This window comes from Sinocyclocheilus grahami, unplaced genomic scaffold, assembly GCF_001515645.1.
Source record: "Sinocyclocheilus grahami isolate Dianchi unplaced genomic scaffold, SAMN03320097.WGS_v1.1 scaffold708.1, whole genome shotgun sequence".
Classification (NCBI taxonomy): domain Eukaryota; kingdom Metazoa; phylum Chordata; class Actinopteri; order Cypriniformes; family Cyprinidae; genus Sinocyclocheilus; species Sinocyclocheilus grahami.
The window spans coordinates 590933-601153 of NW_015505887.1; the positions used below are offsets into that span (position 1 = coordinate 590933).

The window sequence follows — 10221 nt, forward strand, 5'->3', positions numbered from 1 at the left end:
AGTGTAAATAGCATATTGCTAAAAATACTGCTATTTTCACTTAGTGTAAGTAGAATCCATTGCTAATATGAGATTTGAAAAGGGAGGAAAAAAAAGTTCGGCAAAAGACGGGATCGAACCCGGGTCGATCGCGTCAAAAAGCCAACGACACGCGCTTATCCATCTGTGCCACGGGAGCTGATGATTTACAGTCCCACTTTTAACTAACTGTAAATATACACTCCGTATTTTTTATTCCAGAGTAAGGGCAATTCATACAATACATTTAAACTGAGCTACTTTAATACCATCTCCGAACTTTCTACCACGACTCTGCTGTTCTTCGGCTGGTTCTTCCCTGTATACGGTGATTGACAGATGTCTCGTCCAGTCAGCGGTGAGTAATCCCAAACCAATGGTGCTGTCTCAAACTATACCTACCTCTTCCGGTTTGTCTGATTTGTCGTTGTGTTTTCCAACTTGTTATTTTGTGTTCGAATTTGTCATTGTGTTTTCTGACTTGTTATAATGTTTTCTGAATTGTTGTTGTGTTTTCTGAATTATTTTGTTTTTTAGACTTGCATTTGCGTTTGTAATTTATTTTGTTTTCAGAATTGTGATTTGTTTTGCACTTCTCTGCCACCGTGCAGGTGACTATAATTACATGGAAAATTGTGTAAAAAATATTTCATCTTTTTTTTAGTAAGTGTTTTATTTTGATTGGTTTTTAATAAAAAAAGATTTATTTATTTTAATTTAACATTTTAAAAAGTTGACTAATTAACTTTTAATTAATTAAAAGTTGTTCCTCACAAACCGCAGTCTGGGAAACCATGACATAATGTAATGTTTAATGCACTTGATGTTGTTGATAACAAAGAATAAAATACATTTTATTTCTCTTTGTATTTTTTATTTTTTACAAAGTTTTTATAAATTTCTCAGAAAACAAGACTTTTTATTTTATGTCATTTCGCATCTCAAATGAATGTATCTTGTTTTAAGAAATTAGTTTAGAAATTAGATGTGTATTGGACATTGTTATTTTAGTATCATTGATAGTTTTTATTCATATTTTTATTTGTGCTTTTTTTTTTGTCTTGTTATGGTTGAAGTTTAGTGTTGTGTGTTTATTGCTATTATTGGTGTTTTTATTCGTGTTACCTAAATTTCTATATAATTTTTATTTTAAGTTTAGGTATTTTAGAACATCAAGTTAAACTAAATGAAAATGTTGCCTCTGCAACTAGCTTTTGTTTCAAAGCAGCCTAACGGTTATTTTAGTTTCATGTTTAATATTGCCAAAGAATGCAAAATATATTGCAAGCAACCACTAGAAGCTTTTACAGTTTGCACTGGCAAAAACGGATTACAACTCTCAGGAACGGTTGCACAATAGCAGACTGTGTGTTTGACACCTGCTGTCCTCCACAGTGATGGACTTTCTTGCTCAGCTGCATTTGCACATGTAGTGCATACATTTCTGTTTTGTTTAGTTTGGACATATTTACTGGTGCAGTGGCATTATTCACCGCAGTACTTAACAGTCGTCTCACAGACTAAACAGCAGTTAAGTTGAAGTAACAGTTGCAACCATATGCTGACATGCCAACCCCATTAGCAGGATTACATTACTAACTGATTAAAGACAAAGGATTAAAGTAAATGCAATTAAAACTCAATTAATTTCCTTTAGTTCACTGTTCTGTAAGTCATTGGCTCTGATGTATTAAGGTTGTCCTGTAGCTTCATAGGTTGGTTTTTATGACTTTTGGCTTAAGATTTACTTTATGAAAACTGTATTTTCTTAAAGATATTTTCTTGTTTGTTGTCCTTTTAAGGTGTGTGTGTGTGTGTGTATATATATATATATATATATATGTATATTTTTATTTAATTTTTTAATTTGTCAACTTAAAATGAAAGGAAAATGAGAAATGTGTATATATATATATATTGTGTGTGTGTGTGTTGTTAAAATTTGTTTTTAATTTTGTTAATATTTAAAAATATTTTGTTATATTTTCACTTTTAGTAATTTTTATATATTTTTAAATGTTTTAGTACAGTATATATATTTATATTGTTATTTTTTCATTGAATGTTTTTACATGTTTAATTTGGTCAATATTTTGAATTAGATTTTATTTTTATATTTTATTTTAATTCAGTTGATGTTTATTTTATACATTTTTTTATGGTTTTAGTTTTAGTTAACAATAATAACCTGGCTTTTAATTCTATGACTTTTATTTGTAAGCCTAAATTCATGATGATACTATAAAATATAAAATAAATGATTTATAAAATAATTAAATAGAATTTTCTTTTTTAAATAAATGACCTAATCATTAAATTAATCATTAAGTCTAGTCTGGTCACTCATAGGAAATTTCCTTTTTTTCCCCCTTTATTGATATGTTTGATATAATTAGTATTTTTTTGCATCACTCTGGCTTTTGTATTTAAGCGTTATTGTGGTTGAATATGCATCACATGACCATAGTCTCTGTAATTCCCTCTGCAGGTGTTGTGTGTGAGATTAATCTGGACGAGTGCGAGAGCGAACCGTGTCAGAACGGCGGCTGGTGTGAAGATGCCATTAATGACTACATGTGTCACTGTCCACCTCCTGCACCGGACCAGCTGCCCTGGGGCGGCCGCGCCTGCGACGTCCCGCTGACCGGCTGTGTGCCTGACCTCTGCCAAAACAACGCCACCTGTGTGCCTTCACTGCACGGAGACCAGCATCAGCACACCTGCAGATGCCCTTCAGGTTTCCATGGTGACACATGCGAAACATCCACCACCTTCTCCGTGACAACGGGAGGTTATTTGGTCATCGAAGTCCCGCATAGCAACAGGACCCGCAGGCAGGTGGGATCGCAAGGGCCCAGTGTCCAGCTGAGGTTCAGGACGACCTTGCCGAATCTAATTCTCTTCTTCCGGGGAAGCCAAGAGCACTTTTTCATACTGGAGCTAATTGGTGGAAACCTGCACTCCAGAGCCGAATCAGGAGATTTAAAGTTCGCTGTGCAGTTAAGCGGGGATTTCAGCGACGCACTCTGGCACGAAGTCTCGGTTAGTGTGGATGAGAGATTAATTCTGACCTCGCTATCAGACGACATGACCAGAGCTGAGGATGGAGGTCACAACCAGCTTCTGTCCTTCCAGCCGCACGGTTTGGAGAAAGTCTACCTCGGCGGGGTGCCGCAGGAATACCTCAACCGAACCACATCCAGGACGGGATTCGTGGGCTGTTTTGAGGATCTGCTGGTGGATTCTCAGCCGGTTCTTCCCCAGAGCTTCGGTCCGCAGCCGGATGTCCAGATGGGCTGTGAGAAGAGCGACTGGTGCGGTCCGGACCCCTGCTCTGAGAGCGGGCGCTGTGTGGATCTGTGGTCAGACTACAGGTGCGACTGCCGCAGACCGTTTCATGGACACAACTGTTCAGAAGGTGAGGCTTCTTGTTAAATAACAGCTTCTGGAATAAATTGCCTATTATGTGACTTCAATTTGTGAACTTGAATGCTTATGTAATTGATGTGCCTCTACTTTGAAATGTAACGTGAATATATATATATATATATATATATATATATATAAATGCATGTTTATATGTATATATACTTAGGTAATTTATTAAAAAAATGTAATGTAGTTAATTTCATTTAAAATTAAAATTAATTATATATATATATCAGTGGTATTTTAAATAAATTTTAATTTAATATAATTTTAGGTCAGAGGGGTTAAGCTGACAAAAAAAAGTTTGTGAATGAGAATCATCACTGAGAACTGAACGAGAATTAAAATTGATTTAGAAATACCAAAACGCTCAAATAAAATCTGTGAACAAATAGAAATGAGAACTTTTAATAGCCGTGAAAATGAAAAACAAAAGTTAAAAACAAAAAATTAGCAAATCTGAGAAGTCCTAAAGTATTTGATCAAATATAAACTCTTCTTTTTTTTCTCATTATTGGGGTGAAATATGAACTGGGCTTTCGTGTGATGATGGTTTCATATTCACACTGATGTATTACTCAAACCTTTGAGCTGTCTTTCTCCACAGAGTTCACTTCATGGACGTTCAGTCCCGAGCGCAACAGGAGCTTCGCTGCGTTTCCCATCATGCAGCAGCACGCCGGTGACGTGAGCGTGTCACTGTGGCTGAAATCACGTCAGTTAAACGGCCTGGTCTTTCAGCTCCAGCGTGAGAATCAAGCTTACCTCACTGTCTTTCTGAAAAACGGCTCATTATACATTGCGATATACAACTCCATCAGAAAAGCCTCCAGCTTCCTAACCGATGGGGAGAAGGTCTTTGTGGCCATTAAAAAAGAGCAAGGCTTTATATTGTTTAATCAAATGCAGCAGGTTTTTACTCCCAGAGAGATGATTGGTTTTGAGGTGGAGGCTGGAGATGTGGCGTATCTCGGTGGACTTCCTGAAGGAGAAAACGCCAGACAGTGGGGTGGATATTTTAAGGGCTGCCTGCAGGACGTGCGTATAGATGACACACAGCTGTACATGTACTCCGGCAGCATCAGCCACAAACCACAGCATCCCAGCTACTTACCCAGAAACTCCTCTAATGTGCTGGAGGGCTGTGTCGGCGACCAGACGTGTAAGGTGAGACTGGCTGAATTATAACCGTTCAAAAGTTTGGGGTGTGTAAAATGTTCTTTTCTTTTTTAAAGAAACGAATACTTTTATTCAGCGAGGATGCTTTAAATTGATCAAAAGTGACAGTAAAGACATTTATAATGATACAAAAGATTTCTGTTTCAAGTAAATGTTCTTTTGAACTTTCTGTTCATCTGTGAATCCTGAAAAATAAAATTTATCCAAATTACAGGATGTTTTTTTTATAGTACAATGATCTCTTATGTGTCAAAAGATCAAGGGAATTTTGATTTCATGATCCCTTTTAAAAAGGGATCTTTTTTTTACAAAAACACAACAAATGTACTAAAACTTAACTAAAGTTTACTAAATATACAAAAACTTTACTAAAATTAAATATAAACTAATTCAAAATATAAGCAAAATAACACTGCTGAAGAATCATATAGACTGGAGTAATGATGCTGAAAATTCAGCTGTGCATCACAGGAATAATTACATTTACAATATATTCACATAGGAAACAGTTATTTTAAATTGTAATAATATTTCACAATATTATAATCAAATGAATGCAGACTTGGTAACATAAAACAGTTGAATTTTTCCAAGCTATTTAATGCTAGTCTACTTTTTCTGCTGATCTTTACATCCTCAAACTTGGTCTTAGTGCTTGTCTGGTCTTCTCAGATTCGGCACAATCACGAATGCTCTTTGACTCTGTTATTGCAGATGAGGCCGTGTCAGAACGGAGGGAAATGTCGGGTCATCTGGAATGACTTTGTGTGCTCGTGTCCGCTGAACTTCTCTGGGAAGACGTGTGACACTCGCGTGTGGTGCGTCAGCGATCCGTGTGACTCTGGGACTCGATGTGTGGACTTACCTGACGGTTATGAGTGTGAGTATCTGTTCTGTTCAGGCTTCATTGTCAACTGGATTTTGTTTTTACCTTTAGTTTTTTTCTCAGTATTCAAAAAAACTAAACAGACAAGCAAGCTGATAGATGAAACCAGACAAGTCAATTAGAAAAAATAAACATTTAACTCTTATATTATGTTCCGGGTCAGTTTGACCGCCAGCACATTTGTGAGTTGTCGGGAATACTGGTTAAGCTAGGATATTAATCTCTTGAAAGTGTGGCTGTTTCTCATTTAGGGTCATGAACATGCCAGCAAAGTGTCGACACTAAGAGGTGTCGTGAAATCTGATGTTAGTGGGTCAATTTAATCTTAAAATGTCATGGATAAAAGCATGGTGCACAGACCCAAAATAATTTACTAAATATATATATATGTATTTTATGTCATGTCAGTTTCTTAACTACATTCCAAGGGTGTTTACTGTTACTTTTATACATTTAAACAAGACACTTTTATTTGAAAAAAAAAGTACATGTTGCATGGTTATTATAGTAAACTAAAACTGACACTAAAACCATAAAAAAACACTTTTGTTGCTTATGTTAACTGAAATAAAATATAAAAACAAACTTTTTATTTCAACTAATTGCCAAAGAGACATTTCTAATTTGATGCACTAAAATAACTAGAAATGAGAAACTAAAATAAAGGTAAATTATATAGATATATATATAAAAAAAAAACAAAAAAAACGTACAAACAAATGACTAAAACTTTAACTAAAGTTAAATGAAAACAGAAAATATAGAAATAAAAACTGATTAAAAACTTTAATAAAAACTGTATCTGTGTGATACTAAAATAATTCAAAAATGATGCTGAAGGCATAATTGTTATGCATATGAATTTAGCTGGTAATCAAACTCTTTGGGAAAGCACACACACACAAAAACTAAATTCTAAATTTTAAATAGCACATTTCGATAATATAATATTAGCATTTTGTGAAAAATATTTACATTTTTTTTAAATAGTGTTTTTTTGTATGAGAAGTACTATTGTTAAAGGTTTACTGTTTTTTCTTTTTATTGTTATTATTATTATTATTATTATTATTATTTTCATCGTGTAATTTTTGGTGAATTGTATTGAATCCAATTAGGCTCATTTTGACCTAGAGCCAGGGTTACTATAGTTAACTAAAAAAAAAAAATACTTGACCAAATTAACTCGAATAAAGTAAAATAAAAAATTGCAGGCAAAGCAACTTTTCTCATTTTAACTTAGTTTAACTTGATGTATTACAATTACAATAACCAAAACTAAAACTGAAATAAAAATAGACAAATAAAAAATAATAATGGCAAAACACAACAAAGTTACTAAAATTCAAATTAAATCAGAAAATACAAACATAATTCTAATTCAATATATATACTGTATATTGACATTGATTGTCATGGTCTGGGCAGTATTATTTTATATATAAAACTATAATAGTATCTCAATGACACTAAAATAATACTGCCCAAAACATGAATCAGTATTTTAACACAAAAAATAGCTGTGAACTATACATAAAATCAGAAGATCTGCTTTAAATGTCTGTACTTTCTTCTGCACTGGAAGCTCCTGTCACCAAGACAAATTCCTTGTGTGTGTGTAAACATACTTGGCACTAAAGCTCTTCTGATAGACTTTCTGACTTTCTAAAGCAGAACATCTCGATCAGATTGACGAGTGTTTACATGAAGAAAGTGCTTCACCTCAGTGTTACTCATACATATTTAATAATCTCCTGCTCACTCCAGGTTTAGCCAACGCCACGTTTGAGAGTGACGCTTTGAAGTTCAGCGCCAATGGCTCCTTGTTCATCCCTGTGACGAGCATCTCAATGCAGCTCCGGACGCGTGAGGAGAACGGGACGCTGTTACGTGCCTCCAGCCGCCTGGAGTTCTTCTGCATGGGGCTTCTGAACTCCTCCCTGATCGTGAAGTTTCGTGACGGGAACAGTCTGGAGGTGCACGCCTTCACCAGCGACGGCCCTGTTTCAGATGGAGACTGGCACCAGGTGGAGCTCTACATGTTCAGCTCGAGGATAGCAACGTCCCGCTGGCACCTCACTGTCGACGGTCGAGTGGCCGGATTCAGTTTGGCAGCCGCCGGCAACATGGGCTTCTTCAACTCCTCCATCGTTTTGTTGGCGGAGAACTACACCGGCTGTTTGGGCGAGGTGCGGATCGGTGGCGTTTATTTACCATTTTTTGGACACCTAGAGGAAGAAGCACCGCAAACGTCACAGTTCATCCGAGTCGGTGGGATTTCGGAGCCTCGTCTGGGATGCACCAGCTCCTCCTCCTGTCTTTCTGATTCCTGCCAGAACAACGGCACCTGCACGGACCTCTTCAATCTCCTCTCCTGCGAATGTGGCCCGGGATGGATGGGTGAACGCTGCCAGGAGAACGTCGACGAGTGCGGCAAGCAGCCCTGTGTCCGCGGGACGTGCCGGGACCTGCCGGGGGACTATGAGTGCCAGTGCATTCCCGGATATGCTGGGAAGAACTGCCAGCTGGAGGTGCCCGAGTGCCAGGAGCATCGCTGCGAGAATGGAGGCTCATGTGTGGCTGCTGTTACAGGATACACCTGCATCTGTCCACCTGATCACACCGGCCCATTCTGCCAGTGAGTCTGACCATATAGAATATATATGAATAGAATAGACAGCGCAGGATGCACCTGCACGGCAGCGCACAAATAGACAGCGCAGCCTTTACAAGTGATTTGCGTGCAAGGTATCTGGTTGCCCTGACAACCTCGTGCACTTACTGCTGCTCTGTGCAATCACTTTAATGAAACACGGCGTGTGAATTTGTACGTTTACTGTAGAAAAGCTGAAAATGTATTTAAAAGTGTGATTTACCAAATCGACTGGCTTAGTTTATGCATAGATATTCAATTCAATACAATTCTTTGGAAAATATGGAAAATACGTTCAGCATATATAATGTACATGTTTAATCTGATTTAGAAAACTATTGAAAATAATTAGTGTTCATTGAAATAAGGCTAAAATAGAAATATTAGATGAAAAAATGACTTAAAACTTGGTAATTAATTGAAATATATTTATATATATATGTTTGTTTTTTTAAGTTCAATGTTTTCATCTAATATTTATATTTTATTTTATTTCAGCTTTATTCCAATTAACAAAACATTTTTTTATTTGATTATTTTTAGTAGATAAGTATGGCATAAATTAAAAATGTCACATTGTTCAAAGTAAACGTGGTGTCTCCTTCAGTGTTATTAGAGCAATATATTTGACTTTTCAAACCTTGCTAACATGGTTATTAGATGCAACTAAAACTAGATCCATATAAATAAATAATTTTTTTCTTTATACTTAAACTGAGAAATGTTGCCTTGGCAACTCACTGAAAAAAAACTCACTCACTCACTTTTATTTTTTTTTATATGGCTGTATCGTTTTTGGTAGTTTTTATTTAATTTTTTTATACCAATGTAAACTTTAAAAAATTAGATTTTTTTTTACTTATTTTTTTTGTTAAAAATGTATTTATTTATTTTTATGGATCTAGTTTTAGTTGCATCTAATAACCATGTTAGTAAGGTTTGAAAAGTCAAATATATTGCTTTAATAACACTGAAGGAGACACTTCACGTTTACTTTGTATCATTAAAGTGATTGCACAGAGAAGCAGTAAGTGCACGAGGTTGTCAGGGCAACCAGATACCTTGCACGCAAATCACTTGTAAAGGCTGCGCTAGCAATAAACACATTGAATAGAATGCACTATAAACATGTTTGTCAACAATATCGCAAAGTAGACTTTTATTAAGCAAATGACAGAGTGAATTTTTCACCCACAGCTTTAAAAAAGATGTCTGTTGAACGTGATTCAAGTTAAATGCACAATAACAGGCACACAAACACTTCATATTAGTAAATCTTACTGAAAACGAACATTTGTCATTCATCTGTGCGTCTCATCCATCAGATGGCGTTTCCCTCCTCGACAGTGTGATGTGGATTTACAGTGTGAACGTGGAGGCGTTTGCACTGATGGATTGTGGGGAGCGAACTGTACCTGCAGACCGGGCTTCACTGGAGACAGGTGAGGCCAGATCAGCATCAGCACCGGTCTTCTGCACACGTCATCACAGGCTGATTCAATGTGAAATCAGTTAGACTGATGACTTTCTGTGTTCCAGATGTGAAGTGGACATAGACGAGTGTGAGTCGGACCCGTGTCGTAATGGAGGCACGTGTGTGAACAGACACAATCACTACCTCTGTGAGTGTGTGTCTGACTTCAGCGGAGAAAACTGTGAGGATACGGTAAGGTCTTGGGTCTCGTTCATTCGGCTGCTCAGTCCTTGTGTCCTTTTGTTTCATCCATGCTCTAAAGCCCCGCGATTTATTTTTCTCTGAACTCCTGTTTTATTTTTTCCCGGATTCATTTTTTTCCTTTTTACATTTTTCTGAATTCCATTTAGATTTTTTTGTATTCCGTTTTAATAGTTCAGTTAAGATTATAATAATCAAACAGTATGTCTAATTAATTGAAATTATGAAACATACAATTTAACAACAACTTTAAAAGTTTAACAAACATTTTGGGCCCTATGACAAATGTTCTTCCACCTCCCCACCCCCTAAATTCCATTTAATTTTTTTCCCAAATTACATGTTTTCCATTGTAATTTTTCAGGATTTCCTTTTAATAGA

General features: G+C 36.2%; 1 protein-coding gene across 1 annotated transcript in view; it reads left to right on the top strand.

Annotated features, from left to right (window-relative positions):
* The window catches only part of crb2b (crumbs cell polarity complex component 2b), a 32368-nt gene extending 22444 nt beyond the window's left edge, over nucleotides 1–9924 (top strand). Inside the window, exons 7-12 of the mRNA XM_016244117.1 lie at nucleotides 2507–3436; nucleotides 4055–4614; nucleotides 5341–5506; nucleotides 7280–8150; nucleotides 9491–9607; nucleotides 9705–9924. Coding sequence (XP_016099603.1) covers nucleotides 2507–3436; nucleotides 4055–4614; nucleotides 5341–5506; nucleotides 7280–8150; nucleotides 9491–9607; nucleotides 9705–9924 — 2864 coding nt within the window. The remainder of the gene's footprint in view (nucleotides 1–2506; nucleotides 3437–4054; nucleotides 4615–5340; nucleotides 5507–7279; nucleotides 8151–9490; nucleotides 9608–9704) is intronic.
* Nucleotides 9925–10221: the final 297 nt, after the last annotated feature.